The 20,595-nt window shown below is 41.2% G+C and overlaps 3 protein-coding genes across 3 annotated transcripts in view; 1 reads left to right on the top strand and 2 right to left on the bottom strand.

Annotated features, from left to right (window-relative positions):
• LOC137285110 (uncharacterized) overlaps nt 1-5,707 on the bottom strand; it is a 15,668-nt gene extending 9,961 nt beyond the window's left edge. Inside the window, exons 1-6 of the mRNA XM_067817322.1 lie at nt 5,049-5,707; nt 3,717-3,854; nt 3,273-3,377; nt 2,332-2,402; nt 1,922-1,994; nt 1,202-1,300 (exon numbers count right to left, since the gene is read on the bottom strand). Coding sequence (XP_067673423.1) covers nt 1,202-1,300; nt 1,922-1,994; nt 2,332-2,402; nt 3,273-3,377; nt 3,717-3,854; nt 5,049-5,183 — 621 coding nt within the window. The 5' untranslated portion in view covers nt 5,184-5,707. The remainder of the gene's footprint in view (nt 1-1,201; nt 1,301-1,921; nt 1,995-2,331; nt 2,403-3,272; nt 3,378-3,716; nt 3,855-5,048) is intronic.
• Nucleotides 5,355-11,544, top strand: LOC137285112 (histone-arginine methyltransferase METTL23-like). The gene is made up of 5 exons (XM_067817323.1): nt 5,355-5,687; nt 6,618-6,722; nt 7,851-8,088; nt 9,157-9,241; nt 10,136-11,544. Exons 1-5 carry the CDS (start codon nt 5,622-5,624, stop codon nt 10,299-10,301), a joined length of 660 nt encoding a protein of 219 aa, XP_067673424.1. The 5' UTR covers nt 5,355-5,621; the 3' UTR covers nt 10,302-11,544.
• LOC137285113 (uncharacterized) lies at nt 11,539-20,595 on the bottom strand. Its single transcript, XM_067817324.1, has 6 exons — nt 20,508-20,595; nt 20,080-20,114; nt 15,186-15,256; nt 14,012-14,233; nt 13,484-13,591; nt 11,539-12,682 (listed from the first exon to the last, which is right to left on the bottom strand). Exons 2-6 carry the CDS (start codon nt 20,110-20,112, stop codon nt 12,529-12,531), a joined length of 588 nt encoding a protein of 195 aa, XP_067673425.1. The 5' UTR covers nt 20,113-20,114; nt 20,508-20,595; the 3' UTR covers nt 11,539-12,528.

Raw genomic sequence — 20,595 nt, 5'->3', positions numbered from 1 at the left:
ACCCACACCCATAGAACATCATAACACCCACCCTCATATACCATCATAACACCCACACCCATAGACCACCATAACACCCATACCCATATACCATCATAACACCCACACTCATGTATCATCATAACACCCACACTCATGTACCATCATAACACCCATACCCACAGACCACCATAACACCCACTCTCATGTACCATCATAAGACCCACACCCATAGACCATCATAACACCCACATCCATGTACCATCATAACACCCACACTCATGTACCATCATAACACCCACACTCATGTACCATCATAACACCCACACTCATGTACCATCATAACGCCCACTCTCATGTACCATCATAACACCCACACTCATGTACCATCATAACGCCCACTCTCATGTACCATCATAACACCCATACCCATAGACCATCATAACACCCATGCCCAAAAGACCTGTGAAGGTCCTGGGGTAGAACAGGCCTTTAGCAACCCATGTTTGCCATAAAAGGCGACTAATGCCTGTCGTAAGAGGCGACTAACGGGATCGGGTGGTCAGGCTCGCTGACTTGATTAACACATGTCATCGGTTCCCAATTGCGCAGATCAATGCTCATGTTGTTGATCACTGGATTGTCTGGTCCAGACTCAATTATTTACAGTCCGCCGCCATATAGCTGGAATATTACTGAGTGCAGTGTAAAACTAACTCACTCACTTACCCCATGCCCAAAAACCATCAAAACACTCAAATCCATAGACCATCAAAACACCTATACACATATACCATCGTAACACCCATAGAATTGATACCATCATAACACCCACACCCATAGACCATCATAACACCCACATCCATGTACCATCATAACACGCACATCCATATACCATCACAACACCCACACCCATAGACCATCATGAAACCCACACCCAGAGACCATCATAACACCCACACCCATATGCCATTATAACACCCATACCCATATACCATCAAAACACCCAAACCCATAGACCATCATAAAACCCACACCCATAGACCATCATAACACCCACACCCATAGACCATCACAACACCCACAACCAGATACCATCATAACACCCACACCCATATACCATTATAACACCTACACTGACACCCACATACCATCATAGTAACCAAGCCCAAACAGTTTCATTTATCTAGATAATACATTTCTTTATGGTTGTCATAGTTACCTCTATGAACATGTTCCCATGGACTTCAGACAACACCTTCCTGGTCAGGCCACTTCGTATATGAAGACCATCACAGTTTTGGGACACCACATGCTTCAGCTGCAAGAGACCACAAGAAGACTAAACTGTCTATCCAGCATGAACAGTCACAGCAAAATATAAGGCATGTTTCCAAAAAACTAGTATGACATTTCAGGATCACCATCCATAAACACTGCACAAACAGATTAGTTTCCAGACTTCAAGATGACCTCTCAGATGTTTCCTATCAAACCATTAAGATATGCAGTAACATGACAGCTATATATAATGGTATATATCTTCAGTAGATCAAGACTAAAGCTGATCATGGACATGCTACTTAACAACACTTCATATCAGGTTTATTTTTTATTTCATGTATCATACAATGAGACAGACAATTACCGGCAGGTCAGACACACCAGTTGTTGATATATATTAGCAAGTCCTCTACTGTTGGACTCATTCAATCAAGTTACCAAACTTGGCCACTCAGCATTCTTTAAACAGCACTTGGCACACTTAGGGCCTAATTTGATAATAAAAAATTATACTGTCATTAATAACATTTTGTAGACTAAAAGTACAGCTCTAGATTGTGCTAACAAATGTAGAGATTTCATGATCTCAACACCACTGTGAAACCATATCTGCTAGTAGCAGCAAGTATGTATCAATCAACTGTCTTCTATTTCTCACATGTCCTTCTCTGTAGAGCTGTGTGATGCCCATGTGGGTGTAGGTCGGTTCAGCATCACACAGGTCCTGAGCCCTATGGAACAAATATTGAAAATATCAATGTTACTAATGATGATGATGATGATGATGATGATGATGATGATGATGATGATGATGAGAAAGATTATATTTCATAGCCTAAAATTTGTATGTTCTCATCAGAATTGTTTTTTCTCTTGTATCCATTATTGTCACATGTATATCACTGATAAAGACATTCTTTCAAATGTTAAGTCTCTCAAAATCAAATACAAGTAGGATCCTTTCTCCCACAAGCACACTAAACTTCAATATGATGCACACCACATACAATCTAGAAATTATTAATGGAATAATATTCACAATATTCACAATGTGCTTGTCGAACTTACTGCAGTTCCTTTCCTTGCTTGAGTAGCGTCCACACTCCATTAGGGCCCCTGTAGTCTGGGATGGAGGCAGCCTGGCAAACACAACAATCCCACAGTCCTTGAACCTCACTCACACACTTAATAGTTACCATAGTGTTGGAAATTGAAACATTCAACAGTTTCAGTCTTCTCCTCAATATTTACAGTCCTACAACTCTCCCAGTCCCATAGACTCAAAAGTTAATGTCACTGTAACTCAAACACTCATGAACATTTCAGTTATCATGGTTATCTTGTTCACAACTGAAAACTTCACAACTTTTAAATACATTAACTGCACATTGATACAGCATATTGTGTACCCAATTTAATGGCCTGGATTGAAACAACTTTACTCATCAACACGTCTTGGCTTACTGTATCTGTTGTATTGACCAGGAAAAGTAAGTATCACTTGTGAATACCAGGCTCAGGAGGAGTATAATGTACAATAATAGACTGGTGATGAGGTGTATTTATGGACCTGTGAAAGCATTATTGACCAAGGACAAATATACCAGTCGATAATTGTTTTATTATGTAATAATAACCAAAACATGTCTATTTAGTCAAGAAAAGTCATTTTATTTCACTACAAACCAAAAACGTAATGTCAACAATACTGTGTAAACAATGGAATAAGGTCATCACTTGACGTCATAGCTTTTTTTTTAGTAACTCAAGTCAATATGACTTTGGTTGGAGTCAATATGCCTTTTTGTCAATGGTCACCTGATTGCCTCTAGACCGATCAGGTAGCCAGAAAAATATGCTAATATAATAAACTCATATTTAGCCTGCACCATCTGGAATGTTAAAGTAGCAGATCCATCAACTAAATAGTGGGACAAAATACAGAGCCTTCGAAATTTGTGAAAAGTTGTCCAGGTAGCAGCTGTTACTACGGTTCTAGTAATACTCACAGTACTTATTCCTGCTCCGGTGTATATCACTATCTTGCTGGAGGCCTTGATAGCATTAGCAAGCTGCTGACATTTCAGCTTGAGTATATCAGGCTCATCTTCAATCTGTAGAACACAATGTACTACATTTAAGTCTATGTCAGTAATATTTTCCATTTGATTATTTTGACAGGTAGGAAACTCATATCACCTGGCTACCTACGAGCAAACCTAAATGGACATCTGAACAGGAATTGAAGCATGTGAGAAACATTACATCCTATAAAGACTAACTTCCACAATGGTATGAATGACAAAATAGCTGCTTCAATGACAGACGATATACATGATGTGAAACCTCTGAGAATCCATTTAGAATCAAGAATGTTCCAATTAACTGCTATAAGTTGATTTGAGTATTTGTGTTCAGTGTTTCCCTAATCGTCATGATCACTGACAACCAACCTCAAGTTCCCTTTGTTTTTGTGCATGTTGTATCTTGTCTCTCTTCTGAACAGCCTTGACTACTTCAGGCGACTCCTTTAAAATATTTGTCTCTTCACTTGTGCGTTCTTCTTCAGACTTCTTTAAGATATCACGAATCTGCCAATACAAGAATGAAAACACTCAGCTGTTATGATAGGATACGTTTGATGTACTCATAGAAATGTTTGTAAAAAGTAGGTAGTGAAAATGGACCACATATTTAGTAGTAATTTATTCAACATCAGATAGGGATCATGCATATCAGCAAGGATAAGCAATGCACATTTGCAAATTTTAATAGCTAGAAAGCCTGAAGATTGCTGATTAGGTAAACATCTTGATAAAATGATTTCTCATAAGAAATGATCATAGCAATGATAACAGAACTAGAGTATTATTAATATCATCATCAGTTTGAACAATATCTTATGAAAGGTAATGTACATAAAGGAACAACCCTATCATTTATTACAATAATTGGAATGTTAAAATATAAATATTCTATCTACTGGGAACTATTCAAGACAAACTGAGCAATGTTGTTTGCCTAATAATGATTTCACTTCAAAACAAACTTTGTTCAAGTTCTCATCACTACAAGTATCAAACAGATTTAAGCTGATGACCTGAGGAATTATTCACATTCCTTGTGACATAGTTCTCTGTATTAGTAAGGAGAAGAGCAAAACTAACTCAAATGGCTTAAATATATAATAGCCCAAGCAGCCACACCAGACCGAACCCTACCCCCACCTAGGGTGCCATTTCACACAGGGATCATAGTGATGTGCCTGTCATAAATTTGTGTTAGATAATGGCAGCTGTGATCAGACTAGCACTTTGTCACTTTGTAAAATAGGACCCAGTCCAGGTTATGACTGTCTTTAATACAACAACAACATTGCACACATAATGAGCAGCTCTTGGACAGTTTCTTGTCAAAATATAAATACAATGGATTACAAAGAGGGGCTTGAATGGCAAGTGGTGGTCAACCCTAAGGATCGTGAAGGCATGGTTGATTGAAAAGGGTACAAAAATCTTCTGTTCAGAAAGAAGGTCCAAGAGCCAGCTACGAGCGGATTTGAAACACCCGAACAATTGCTAGCCCTCCCCGAAATCTAGAGGAGATCTGTGCACTGACCCGATGGATCTATATAACCTACGCTCAATAAACTTTATCGTTGCTCCCCTGATGTCCTCAACCTGTGTCTGACTATTTGTTTACAAACAAATCGCCATTTCGTGACCATTTTTCACGCCTTATTCTGACGATTAAAGAGAGAAAAATGCAAATACTGATTTGCCAACCTGCTTGAATCTTGCGTGAATCTCATCTTTTGCTGAAACCTGACGCAAAAATTTACACTTTCTCGCTTTTCTGGTCGATTTCTCGATCCCGCATCCTTCTGCCTCCGCCATTGTCAACACAGTCGCTTCTGACATACATCATCAATAATCAGTGGAATGTTATAAAAGACCTCCACAAAACCAACAACTGTTCCACTGTATACCCCCCTAGGTATGTGATCGGTGCATATGTTTCCATGGTATGTGACAGATAGTACAACTGTGTCGCGGGCATAATTTGTTCGATGTTATAAGGGATAATATTATGAAGTTTCCATTTCCGCTTTCAGTATCCGGGTCCGTCCAAAACCCTTATCTCACTCGTTCAGGCATTTCATGTGCACTTGCTGTATTTCGAACTGTTGTGTTTAAATTGCAATGGCGACATGAAACACATAGGTCATTTTTGCAAGACAGTATTTGGGATTTTTTTCTTTTTTCGCTTTCCTGTGAGTTTCCGCATTTTACATTTACAGTCATCGTCTGAAACCAGCATACGTATTGGGACATACGTTTACGCGTCCTTGTCACACAATGGAATCCAAACGAAGATTCAGCTTTTCTGATAAAAGAGAGTCAACGGAAATTCTCATTCCAGAGGTATCTCATTCAGTGTGGACAGGGGTTATGCTAGAAGTTTACGAGTGTTTACACCAAACCCACATTGGTTATCTCCCTTTACATGCACTTCTAGCTCCCTTTACATGTCACTTAGATTCCTAGACGTTGGATTGAACAGTGATTTGGGGTTTGTGCTGATTCTATTGTAATTAATGTCATGGGTGACATCGCACCTGCCTCGCTTGCGACTACAGTCTCAAAATATGTCAGTGTGTTTATTGGTTTCCAAAAGAGTCACGTGACCTTGTACTTTCGTCAAACGCGACATTATCCAGTAGACCATTACCCATACAACAAAATGACCCTTGATGTGATTCATTTTTTGGCATATTTGAAGGTTGTTAGAACATGAAAAGTCAATGTGTGTGTGTGCGCGTGCGCAGTCCACTCGCCGCATCTACACGGGTTGTCTTGGTTCAGAAAACACAATAATGTTCCTGTGAATTCTCACTCATAGACACGCGACATTTACCGCTTGTGTTATGTATTCTGTAAAGTCTTTTAGTTAGTGTACATTCGTGTATGAAAATGAGTATTCATTATTCATTCATCATTTAGATATCCCCATAGGAGAAATCTCTTTAATTTTTTAAGGTAAACATATTTGTGATAGAAGAGATCTGAAGTTAACTAATCAAGGGGAATAATCAGCTCAGATACGCCTAAAGAATGTATGCCCCACTTCAGGTACAATTGCATGTAGGATAAGAAAAAAACACAACGTAAAAGCTCCTGAATTGGTGTTAACAGTCATCTGGGCACAGTAAGTTAATGTGCTATTAGGCAACACATTCGTTCTGGTAAGGTAACATCAGAGACCATATAATAGCTTTTATATGGTCTCTGGTAACATGGTTAGTCCATTGATGCACGGAAGTTGTGCTGAACGCAATGTCATATATTACCCAGGTTATAGACCCTGCGTTTGGGATGTACATGTGGCCATGTGCCCCGGTTCTGGCCCAGTATGTCTGGTTCCACAGAGAACAGATCAGAAACAAACACATCCTGGAGGTAAGCAATTTCACCATCAAACTTATTTGTGACCAATTAGCATGTTTCATCGTTTCCATGAATTCTTGTGTTGCAGTGCAGGTTTGACTGCCCTTGGTTAATTGTTAGTTCACATGGGCATTCGCTTTCCTAGCGTCTCCATCAAACAGGTGCCAGTATTTCTATATACTAGGACTTCTAGATAGCCAGGTAGTTAAAGCCACAGGCCCTCGTGTCATTGCGAGAATTATGTATGTATGTATGTGTGTGTGTGTGTGTGTGTGTGTGTGTGTGTGTGTGTGTGTGTGTGTGTGTGTGTGTGTGTGTGTGTGTGTGTGTGTGTGTGTGTGTGTGTGTGTGTGTGTGTGTGTGTGTGTGTGTGTGTGTGTGTGTGTGTGTGTGTGTGTGTGTGTATGTATGTATGTATGTATGTATGTATGTATGTATTTTGAGATGACCCCCCGACTTGAAATTATATCAAGATATAGTGTACTGTGAAGCGTTTCAAGTTAGGGGGGTCATCTCTAAATTCATATATATATATTTTTTAAATCTTTAATCCTTGCAGTGACATGAGGGCCTGTTGTTAAAACCTACATTGAACGCATGGAAAGTACACTTTGCAAAGCCAGTTTCTGATGCCGCCCACTGCTACACTGCAGAATGTTACTGAAAGCCTTAAAAAATCACCATATTCATTCACTCACTACATTAAAGATATATTATACTCACACTTTTAATGCGCCCCTTTTTTCCCCTGAAGTGTCTATTTTGCCAGGATCCGCGGTCCATAGGTTCGAACAACAGATTATTTTACCCATTATGATACTTGGTTTGTTAATATATTTATTGAACCCACTTTGGACTTTCTTGAACATAAATAAGGCTTCCCTTTTATAATGCAAATTCATTTTGACTCAATCACATTTAACTATTAAAATTACGATAGGTATTCCTGATGTCTATGGAGGAAAGCATCAAAGTAAGAGAGACATGAACTCAGGAAATCGATTACCTTCTGGAATAACTACCATCGAAATAACGATGGTCCTGACTTACAAATCTTTGCAATTAATGGTTTTGTGATTCAAACCAATGCCTAGCATACCGTATGACATTATGAAACAATGTATATGTCATTTTCCACAGCTCGGTGCAGGCACAGCTCTTCCAGGAATCCTGGCTGCCAAATGTGGAGGAACTGTAATTCTTACCGACAGTGCCAAGTACCCTCGTTGCCTTGACAACTGCCGCAAGAGTTGCATAGCCAACGGACTTAGTGGTGTCTCAATCCTAGGCCTGACTTGGGGGGACTTTTCACCCGATTTCCTGCAACTGCCTCCTCAGGACATCATTCTGGGGTCTGATTGCTTTTACGCCACTAAAGGTAATGGCGAGTGAAGAGGGGTCTGTGTAGACAAGTGGTTAAGGAAATATCGTTTAATATAGCCATTCAGTCTAACTGAATTCATGAGTGAATTACATTCTGTGTCTTTTTAAAAGTGGCGTCACACTGGGAACGAATACCCTGAATAATTGTGGGTTAGTTTTCCGACTTGAACAATATGTACAGTGTTCATAGTATGTGCCATCCATGAATACAATAGAACCTTGTTTGTCTGGAGCCCTTCACTCCAGAAACCAGGGACAACTGTTGGGAAGTCTACATATCCCCTGACAGGCAAAAGGCAGTAGATGGTAGTAATCAGGTTTTCTTTCCGAAAGCATTTCTTCGTAAATTGCGATCATGTTTGGACACGTTAGCCAGTCATTGTTGAGATTTGACGTGAGAAGTTCAAAACGTTTCACCACTTTGGGATAAAATGTTACATGGTTATGAGTGAGGTGGATTATCGCCGTTTTGAAACGTATTTCAGTTATCAGTGAAGCACAACGCCTCAGTTTGAAATGCTGCAGGCCCATAAAGTGGCACACACAAGCACCTGTCTGGTGATGGTAACCCTTGAAACCTAATCAGGGGAATAATGTAGAGGAACTCAAGACCGTGGTTTTGCTGGTGACCAAAGGGAGACAACTCGCAAGCACCTTACACCATGTGTGTGCCCAACTGTGTCTAGGAAGGTTTTTGCAGAAATACAAATCGAAAACACTAGGAACCAAATAACCACAGCATGGACTGTCATAGATACACACTGTATGACAAATGCATGACCGGGGAAAGAAAGCATATCACCTCAACATGTTCAATGTAACAGAGAGTGCTCCAGTGGCATAGGCTTCAGCTTACAGAGATTGCCTTCTTTAAGAGTACATGGATCCAGTGACAGAATGGGTCGTGATTATTTTGCAGTGTAACAGCTCCATGACTGTGCTTGAGTTGTTCATCACTTTCCACCACAATTATGAAGTCACACCTAACTAAACACTATTCAAGGCGCTTACTCCAGATCACACACTCGCTCACTGCAGATAATGCTTGCTGTTATTGCTTCAGATTTCGAAGACATCCTGGCCACTGTAGCGTACCTCCTCCAACAGAGACCGACAGCTGAGTTCTGGACAACGTACCAGGAGAGAAGGTCAGGTTAAACAATGGCTTATCTGAAGGGACTCTACTGATAGAGTGAGTGAGTTTAGTTTTACGCCAGTATTCCAGCTATATGTCGGCAGTCTGTTAATGATCGTATCTGGACTAGTACACCATCGAAATAAGATGAAGTCAGTTGTCTTCCGGGAACGTATTTACCTGCAACACGCGGAACTGGAGCAGAGCTTCGTTTTAGATTGACTACATTGTCAGTACAGACGTTTGTACAAGTACGTGTTCCAGGAGTGTTAACTGGAGACAGAGGGAAACAGAAACCACATATACAACAACAATTAGGATAACAGCGCTTTATGTTGTAAAATACAATATGTCACTCTCTCATCCCCTTTGGGACACAGATAAGACTGGGTCACTGTGATCCCATACTTCAGGAAGAGCTGACCAGCCAGGAATGTGTGTGTTGGGCCCGACGGCATGTAGCCCAACATCAGGTACAGGCAGTACAGATAAAGCTGCCACAACGCTACACTAGTGTTGAAAGTACTGCTCTGTCAGGAACTCACGCTTTGGTTTCTCAATAAGAACAATTCACTCTTGTACAGTGACGATACATTAGCTGTTTCCTTTGTAAAAGTGCATGTAATGTAGCCATGTGCTCAGCTAACATCTTGTTTTGTGTCTTGTAATGTTGTGCGTTTTTTTTAGGATTCTTGTAGTGGAATTTTCTTCACTTATGCAGGTCGGAGAGTTAAAGGGTTTGTTTATATGTGTTTTAATTAATTTATAATTGATAATTTACTTAGCACGTCATATGACTAGATATTGCATATGGCGTTAACGTCAAGCGAGCAAAGACAGTTCAATATTTTTGTACATTCTCTCTTCACGTTTAGTGATAACTAACTGGCATTATTTCCTGTCACAGTGCGGACCGGTCCATCGAGCACCTGCTGAGGAAGTGGAAGATGAGTTGCCGACATGTCCCTCTCCCGTTGTTTGAAGCAGAGAGTACCAGCATTGCTGGCTCGACTCTGCCAGGCAACCACACAATACATATGCTGATCATTACGGTGTCGAGAAATGGAGGCTGAAGGAATGGTTACACATATATGAGAGGCTGTGTTGATGCAAAGGTGTCTGGTTAAAGACGGCCTTCCAGAAATAGGGCTGATATCACGTTACAGATCTAACAAAGTTAAGAAGACAACGCTGACATCGATAAAGCCTGGGTATCCAAAGCACGTACCGCGGGCAAGGCTACAGACATACTCCACGTGTTGTCACAGGACACATATCAGTTAAGCCTCGGTATTCACATGTGAGACTGGTGGCGCCAGAAAACATAACCCAGCTGTTAAGACAACGCTGGTATAGTTAAAGACTTGGCACCCAGATCAGTGGCAGACGGTATGGATACATTATACCCGAATTGTTTAAGGGAAACCAGCATGGTACGAGAGTTGAATGCTTGTCGAAGATCTGCACAAATTCCCCTGTTGTTATAGGAGCTGCCAGCGTGACGTCATTGTTTTGATCACGTGGTCTCTAAAACTTCCGGTAGGCAGGAAAGTGTCAATACAACAGCAGACAACGCACTAGCCGAGAAGACGAGAAGACGTTCTAGCATTATATGCGAATAAGATAAATTTTCGTGAATTATTTACCACTTACACAATTCGGGGGCCACGATTCTATGTAGCGATGGTCGTGTCATGCGTGGTAGTTGGTTGCACGAATAGACTGGGCACTGAAGGATATAGATATGGCTCTACTTGCACGAAGTTGTATATAAGCAGTAAGATTGCTGTAAGTCACATACTTTAGCAGATGCTTAGGGTACTCTTAGCGCTAAGATACGTTAGTGCAAGTGGGCCTTTGAGTCAAGGGATGTACCATGGTAGTCTGTAAATAATCAAATCTGAACCAAACATTGCCGTTATTGAACATTGATCAAAAACCTACTCTCGTTAGTGAAAATCATGAATTGCTGAAGATCAATTATAACCTGAATCTTCTCTGGTCCATAAATGACGACAGAGGGTTCTGACACAGTAAATGCAACACCTTGCATGAAGGAAAAAGGCAACAGGATGGATTACATCCATTGGTACAGAAATGCCATTAGAACCTAAAGGGACTGAGTTCTCAGAAATAAGGATGAATGTTATATCAAATTATACTACATGTTCAGTCCCCTTTTTGTTTATATTATGTAGTGACAGTTCCACCTTTACATCCATTCAACCAGAACGATGGATCTCTCAACCAATCACTGCATCGTGAACGATTTAATATCTCACTCGGCTCACAAAGAAGCAAACTGGGACAGAAATAGTCACATTTATTTAATTATCTTCAAAGAATATATGAGCTAGAGTGCTGCGTTACCACGTGGTGTAGACAATCAAGTGAGGGCTTCCTGTTAGAGTGTGGATTACAGACCTCACTGTTCGTTAGATTACAAAATATTCACCGTACGATCAGGTTATGTTTTAATACTGGAAAACAAGAAATTCATATGTAAACGATAACGTTCATAAACATAAGAAGGCAGTGTACCTGTCATGTGGGACAAGGAAACCAGCTATATGGCGGCGGTCTGTAAATAATCCAGTCTGGACCAGACGATCCAGTGACAGACATCATGAGCATCGATCTATACAACTGGGACACAACGGCATGTGTCAGCCAAATCAGCAGGGGTGGGGGGGGCACCTGATCCCATTAGTCGCCTCGTACAATAAGCATGGATTGGTGATGACCAGTTCTAATCCTGATGTGCAGGGTTAGCCTTGAACTCTTGGTAAGAATATACGATTCACATTTTATCTTCCAAATATTTCTGTACATTTATACTAAATACATGTGTGTTGTATCATTCCAGAATGATAAAAATACGCATCAAATGATATCATTAAAGTCGAACAGGCCACTGTCTTCGATCTGAGCGTATCAAATGAAGCGACAAGATGATTGACCAGAAAGCAAAAGATAGGGGATTTTGCTTCATTTTGTACACACCTGAATGATGTACTGCTAACAAACAAAGATGCATTAGCGCAAGTAGACACAGTACCGAGAACTAAACGTACATTTTAAACACTGAACATATAAATACGACAGTCATCATACAAAAATAGTAAACATGGGTGATTTCAAATACACAAATCCAACTTTATATTTAAAAATAATAAACACGTATGACTTCAAAATACATAAATCCAACTCGCACAGAAATACACAGGTGATTTCATAATACATACAGCCAAAGGACATGACATTTTAAGGAAAAATACTATGTCTCTTCCCTTGGGGACTCTACGTGTTGATGCACTTGCAGGATCCGGGCACCTTCACCCACTCCACCTGGTATCGATCGTCGTCGTCATCTGCCAAGGTGTCGTCTACTGTCACTGCCGTCGTATATTCCATGTTTTGTTGACACGTGCCGTAGTGATAGTTGGACACGTGGCTGAAATAGACAGTAGTGAGTGAGCATACTTTTACGCCGCTTACGCGTGGGGACACCAGGCGTACATTGGGGAATCGAACCCGGGTGTCTAGCTTGAGGAGCGGATATTATTAACATGTGGTTGCCCCAACGACCTGAAATAGACATGACCCATGCTCTTTGAAATAGGCCTTTGTGTCTGTTTACATAAGTTTATCATGTAATTGATACTGATTATCTGTACAATACGCAGTTGTGGTCAGTGGTCCATTTTGTAAGTACGACCGCTGACCTAGACACAGGAAATTTACCTTACTCGATATCGCCAGGGTATACGTTCCCAAGAGTCTCCACTATACCCTGGACGCATCTACGGGTCGCCCGGTTAAATTTCTCTCTCTTGGCTGGCTTTTTATTCAATTAGGTGTCTACGCTGGGACGTTGAGCGAACCAGTCTCAACTCACTTTTGTTTTATAAATTATCTAACCGATTAAATTTGGCAACACAAACCATGCAGAGGTTCTCAAAAAAGGGTAAAAGGAGTTCTTGCATACATATTTTTAAAGTTTCTGACCTATCAGTTTGTATGATTTCCCCCAAATCTGATCCGCACTGCGAGCAAACCTTCGCCGCTGCGATTGCTATCTTTGTTGACACTGGCAACCTCGTTTGGAGCGGCGGTCTAGCTGATTGACTATTGTGACAATGCGGAGCCTGCAAAGGGAGGTAATAAATGGCCGGGCCGCCCCGTAGATGCGTCCAGGGTATAGCGGAGACTTATCAGAACGTGTACCCAGGAGATCTCGAGGATGCAATCTTACCTGCACTCCTCAAACTTGAAGAACTGTTTCATGCTTCCAAACTGGGCGATCGACTTCACAACGTCCGTCACAGTGGTCATCGAGGTTTCGTCTCTGAAGAGAGCCTGTCTATAACAGCAAATGATACCTGTCTATAGCACAGCATGACATTGTCTATAAAGACCAATAAGACGCATTCTAAAGCATGACATCACAACTGTCTTTCTACCCCTCTATATGAAAAAACCCGCAAAGATCCGGGTTAGAACTGATCTTAAGTAGCCCATGTTTGTCGTAAGAGGCGACTAAAGGGACCTAGTGGTCAGGCTCTCTGACTTGGTTGACACACATTGTATCCCAGTTACGTACATCGATGCTCATGCTGTCGATCAATGGATGTTCTGGTCCAGACTCGATTACTTACAGACCGCCGCCATGGAATGTAGCTGAGTGCGGCTTAAAACTGAACTCACTCACTCATCCTCGGGAGTGTGCAAGCAAGACAGTGGTTTACCTTACTGAAAAATTATCGATACGTATTGTACTTACGACTGACAGCAAGCGTGGTGGAGAACAGGACCCGCTATTTGACGTCCAGGAATACTCCCGTTTCTGGAATAACAACTAACATTACAACTTCTTGGGTCCAGCACCTTGTTCGTGACTGGCCTGTACAAAGTGGTTAAGTTGTGGAGACGTAGCTGTTGCTCTGTGGTCCTGAACAGCGTGGGATACCGCTCAACGATACGTTCTTCGATACTTTTCTTTGTCCTGAAAAAGTCAAAATGAACAAAAAAGTCATAATTTCACCGAAAACAGTGAGTGACACTGGTTTTACGCCCCTTTTCAATATTCCAGCAATATCGCTTCAAAATTATATAAAAGAATGCGCATCCCAAACGCGTCATTGCTTTTATATTGGGTACATGATGTAAATGGCATCACTGACGATATCGGACGAACTGTTTCAGTCCTTACACCCTGCTGAGAACTATGGCCTACCCCTTCCTCCCTCTATTTCCTAAGAACCGTGATGTACTCCTCACTTCCTGTATTTACTTAGAACTGTGATGTACTCCTTACTCCCTACATTTACTAAGGACAGTGATGTACTCCTTACTCCCTATGTTTACTAAGAACTGTGATGTACTCCTTACTCCCTATGTTTACTAAGAACTGTGATATACTCCTTACTTCCTACATTTACTAAGAACTGTGATGTACTCCTTACTCCCTACATTTACTAAGAACAGTGATGTACTCCTTACTCCCTATGTTTACTAAGAACTGTGATGTGCTTTTTACACCCTATAATAACTAAGAACTATAGTGTACTCCTTACTCCCTATGTTTACTAAGAACTGTGATGTACTCCTTACTCCCTATATTTACTAAGAACTGTGCAGTATGTTTTACGTCCTATAATAACTAAGAACTGTATTGTACTCCCTATGTAAACTAAGAACTATGATGTATTCCGTACATCATAAAATAACAAATTAAATCAGAATGTCCACAATTTTGGTGTACTACCAGCTCTCAAAGTAAACATTGACCAAAAATATCTTCGATGCTCTTCTTACTCCCAGTAATAACATTTTCAAAAGTCCAGTACACAACTTACTCCCCCAAAACGTAAGTGGTTATTACATAGCAGTAAGCTGGATATATTCCCTCAACGCAAGCAAACCGACATGAAATGGTCCATTAGATATGTACTCACCCGACCTCCTTCCAAACGACGTAGCATGTTAATCCTATTGTTGTTATACAGAATGCAATAGCGATGACAACCTGCAAAGAAAGCCCTTTACAACATTAGCCATAAACATCACCACAAGCTAAATGTGTGTATATATACTTCCCCGAATGACATATCATGACTAAATTTGACAAATGTATGGATTCTAATTAGTAGGAATATCATGTTTTGCAAATGTTAGGGAGGTCAAGGTTGAACACCGGTTTGATACAGGTTGTGTATACCGCCAAATCCTAACGTTTATTAAAACCAGACCTACTGAAAGACCAGCTACACAATATATGACCTTCCTCAAACCCCACCGGACCACCTCACAACCGCTCTTAACATGTGACGATCCAGGTTTGAACTCAGATCGCTATTATTGGTTTGTATTACAAGGAGTAGCGCAGTGGTTGGAACAGTGAAACCAATGCACGCGCGGTATAATTCAGACCAACCCTACTGTTCTCGGTGCTTCAATTAATGTGCATACCGCCATGTAAAACAAACACTTTAAGCGATGTGAAACTATGATTGTTTGTTAAACAACTTTTATCCGAAGTAGAATACAATTCTTAGATTTGAATGTTCAATTGGCAAGGCAAAATTATGAGGATTCGCAATCTCGCAATTTCACAATCTCGCAATTTCACTTTATTCGATTTACTTTATAGCTTAAAGTGAAATTCATTCGTATGTTTTCACTGCAAACAGACGAAGTCGTGTAGTGTTACACTGTAGTCCCAGCAAAGAACATCTACCGATTGACATCTCAAGACAAGCATGAACTAGCTGAAATCAGAACCGCTCGACCGCGATGTTTACAAACAAGCGATACTTTTCCCAAGTTAAATCATATATACAGTTGCTTCTCAGTTTAAATTTCTCTTTCATTTCAACTATCAGTTAGATGTTACAGAGCGAATAATGCTGTTATAGTGTCTAATTCTGGACAGCCACCGTCCAAATATTTCTAAAGGAAAGACAAACTATGTAACCAAACCATATGAGACTTGTTTATTATTATTTGATTTGCATTCTTAATCTTTACCACTACCGCAGCGTACATTAGCTTGTCAGCTACCCTGTTCCTCTTTGCCACTTCCATTAGTTACTGTATATGACATTTACGGTCTTTATTGGTTATCCCCCTTGGCTGTGTCTGTCATCACATCAACTGTAGGAGGAAATGCTATTATTTCTCTATCTGTCCAATGTCCAATGTTGAATCTTTGCCTGTCCATTGTCGTTAAAAACTCTCTCTCTCTCTCTCTCTCTCTCTCTCTCTCTCTCTCTCTCTCTCTCTCTCTCTCTCTCTCTCTCTCTCTCTCTCTCTCTCTCTCTCTCTCTCTCTCTCTCTCTCTCTCTCTCTCTCTCTCTCTCTCTCTCTCTCTCTGTGTCTGTGTGTCTGTGTAGGGACGACAACGAGTAGGATTACGCCGCTCGAAGGAAACTTCCAGGGGTTGAGGTGGAAGCCCACTCATTAAGTATACTTGTTTGTAATGTCTTGTGTAAACAACGAAAGAAGTTTTAACTCAGATATGCCATCGTCAACATGTTATTCATCTTAATGAGCTAATCCCCAGTGAATTAACGCACCGCCATATACTACGCGTTGCTACTGCTTTTCTTGTTTGCCTGCAGTCCAATCTGTAAATTATCTGGAAAATACTCAGCCCGTTCCGCTTCTCGGAATGGCATTAATAAGGCACAACATTTCGGGTTAGATGGAAAACGTTCACAATTCTTGTAAAAGCCGCTTACATATCGATATGGTATCGAGAGTGCGTAGATCACTGCGCCGCATTTAACAATAACACCGGATATAGGTTTTACTAATAGCAACCAGGGGGAGAAAATGCTTATATTTCCAGGTTACAGCTCTAAAGTTAACGGAGGTGTCACTCACTGTGAGTGAGTATCAGTTATAATATTCCAGCCTTTTAACGGCTAGAGACACACACATTGTACCCTTGATGGAGAATCGAACCTAGGCTACCCCACCGCTTCCACTCACTGTGAAGCATCATCTCGGCAACAACTAGGCTGGTCCGGATACTACAGTTTCAGTTTACTGAATCGGTTTCATGAAGCCGAAGCATGCCCAGTGAACAATTGCATATACAGGAAACGCTACAGGAAAACCGAAGTCGTCACCTGTGAGTGCATTTGTCAACACTCGTATCCGGAATTGCACGAGTTGGCTCCGAACAGTCTTACATGACACGATATTGTGTACTAATGAATGGTTCATCGAGACTAGACATGGCAATGATGATGATATTAAGGGGGAGGGGGAGGGGGGGCACCCTTTTTGTTCTGGAGAGGTAGGAGGGTCGTCGATCTTGTAAACACGTAAACATGTGTGTGTGTGTGCGTGTGTGTGTGTGGTGTGCGAGGGGGGAGGGTGCTGTCGGGAGGTCATTAATGTGATGTGTGATACATGACGTGTTTCTTCATAAAAAGTAAACATAAATTATGACCGGTCCCTAAAATGATGAAATACACGAGTGAATGTCAAGGATGACATGCGTGTACAAGAAGCAGAATGATGTTGGCACGTCTTAGAGGTACCATTGCTGGTCGCACGGCCACTCGGGGGCCGCGTGGTTTCACTGAAGTTGGCAACATTAACGCAAATCAATCTTGAAAATATAAACAACTCTATATTTTTGTGTTGGGTGCACGGGTGGCTCAGTATTTACAACAGCACCGGAAAGTGCTGTAAGGAGTTGAGTTCTTTAGTCGTGTCTGAATCGTCGCCTGATTCTCCCTTCATGGTTATTGTATCTTCACTTGTCACCATATTGATAAGGCTGTGAAATCTGTGAACGTCCGGGACCTAAGACGTTAAGAAAGTTAAGAAACCTGTATCTTTACATTAAACTCTGCTCTCAATATTATCAAATAGCTGAAGTCAATGAACACAGACTGACTATATTACCAACAGTACACAATCCAGGTTGAAATTGGTCATTTGTAACGTGTTAGATTTCTAGCAACACCCTCTCAGTAAAATACAGGTTCTAGTATTTTGGGTGTTGAGTCCCTCTGGGCACCAAAAGCCCAGCACACAACACACTCAGCGATCTAGCCTACTCCCGACTTCCTAAAATAAAGTGTTTGGCAACTGGTAGTCTGCATCACGTACATTGTTAAAATTAACTCGGAGAATACTTTTGCACTACTCTCGTAGACGATGGCTATGAATGTACGGTGCCATTAAGAAACAGGTCAACTGTAATATGTGGCGGGCTAACCTTGTGGTTAAAGCGCTGGTTCATCACGCATATGGGCGCCTCACTCTAGTGTGGGTTCGAATCCCGGATGGAATTCAGTCCTCAAAAGTACTAGAATCTGTGTTCTATTAAGAAACTGTAATCCCAAATATTACAAATTATACAGGTAGCATGTTTTATGTCAGCTATTAAATGGAATCAGGGTCGGGTATTTGATATTCTGAGAAATCAATGTTTTGAAACGTTGTTTCTCTGGACTGCTTAGCCGTGGGTGTTGTGTAACGATGTGGTCCTAATGAGGCAACAAATTCCCATGAACCCAAAGACAAGTGCATAGCCTAGGAAAATATATAATTCTGATAAAAACAAATAAATAGTCAAATTTAAAACTAGCTCATGTTGCATATGGCTTTCAAACACATTCCGGGCTAGCGCTCATCGGAAGGGGAAAATAATACGTTCAGAGACTATGAGTGTGTGTCTAGTTTTATGCCGCTCTCAACAATATTCCCGCTATATGGCAGCGGTTTGTAAATAATCGAGTCTGGACCAGACAATCCAGTGATCAACAGCATGACTATCGATCTGCGCATTTGATGACATGTGTCAACCAAGTCAGCGAGCCTCACCACCCGATCCCGTTAGTCACCTCTTACGATAAGAATAGTTGCCTTTTATGGCAAGCATGTGTTGCTGAAGGCCTATTCTACCCTGGACTTTCACGAGTCTCAGAGAGATTCTGTCGGTCTGATTACATTTTGACATCTGCTAAAGTAAATTAGAATCTCGACTTTTCTCATGTCTCGGTGAAAGTCATTTTTAGAAAAATAACCCCATGAAAGTTCACTAGCCAGGCCGGCCAGTGACTTGAAGATTTACTGGCCCGTCTAGATTTTTTTTGGCCACTGACCAACGGGCCAAGACCGGAACGGACACTATGACTGACCACAAGTTACGGTGTATTACTGTCCTCACCTGATGACCATACCTGTCTGGTCAGCCAGCAGTATCCCAAATTCCAGCCACAATGACACGCTTTAGTGACCCACAGAGCATCCTGAGTTTATATTACAGGACGATGACCTGCACTTGAACCTTTGTTAGTGACCCCGGTTATGGCTTCAGGTCAGCTGCTCTTACCAAATTTGTATTGACTATTCAGTGAATATTTTGAAAGAAGGGAAGTCGAGGAATATATAACTTCCATAAACACCTACAAATAGCAATGTTCAGTTACGCAACAAGTCTCTACCCAATACAGTGATAGAGAGTGTGGGTGTGGTTTTACCTCCACTTCAGCAATATTCCAGCAATATCGCGGCGGGGGACACCAAAGTGGGCTTTACACATTGTACCCGTGATGGGAATCGAACCCTGGTCTTCGGCGTGACGAGCGAACGCCTTAACCACTATTTACTTGCACTAGGTAAGTGAGTATGGTTCTGTGTCGCTTTTAGCCATATTCCAGCAATATCGCGGCGTGGGACTCCAGAATTGGGCCTCACACACCCCGATACGGCTCAGCTGACTGACACTGACTCTGCTGTTTACCATACATGTAAGTGTTTCCACTGAAGCCAGCGTCACCCGGTAGTCAATTATGTTTGCAGATCGATTGTACAATTGTAACTTACCCATACTCGCGAAGTTGAACAGTCTCCTGCCATAGCTGAAAGAACAAAGAAGACTTAAGGTGCGACACGTGTAGCTCGATGTTTGGCTGACGGGTCGTTCATGTTACTTGTCACATCAGCCATGCTTGGCTGAGCTTGTCATCTCATACCTGGCTAACTATGTCATAGTGTAGGATACCGTGAAAAAATGGTATATAATAAAATATATCACAAGTTTCCGTTATTCTAATGGGAGTAACTCTATAAAATATGAACCAAATGACAATGCTTGGAATTAGAAACAACTTCTGTTAAAAATGTTACAGCCAGGTACATATTTCGCTCGGATGTAAAATTAAAATAAACCACTTCTATAACGCTGTTTGGGCTGTAATCCTGATCCCCTAACACACAGGACAGAAACGCCCCTTCATCTTCAAAATGAGTACCTTGTGTTACGTCTGTGATCCTCTTCTCTCTGTGACGAAAACAACAGATGAGTTTGCCTTTATAGAAACCGGATTTGTTGTTCGCCAA

Source organism: Haliotis asinina, chromosome 5 (genome assembly GCF_037392515.1).
Source record: "Haliotis asinina isolate JCU_RB_2024 chromosome 5, JCU_Hal_asi_v2, whole genome shotgun sequence".
NCBI classification, from domain to species: domain Eukaryota; kingdom Metazoa; phylum Mollusca; class Gastropoda; order Lepetellida; family Haliotidae; genus Haliotis; species Haliotis asinina.
The sequence above is the reverse complement of the archived record's forward strand: the minus strand, read 5'-3'. Positions and strand labels throughout refer to the sequence as shown.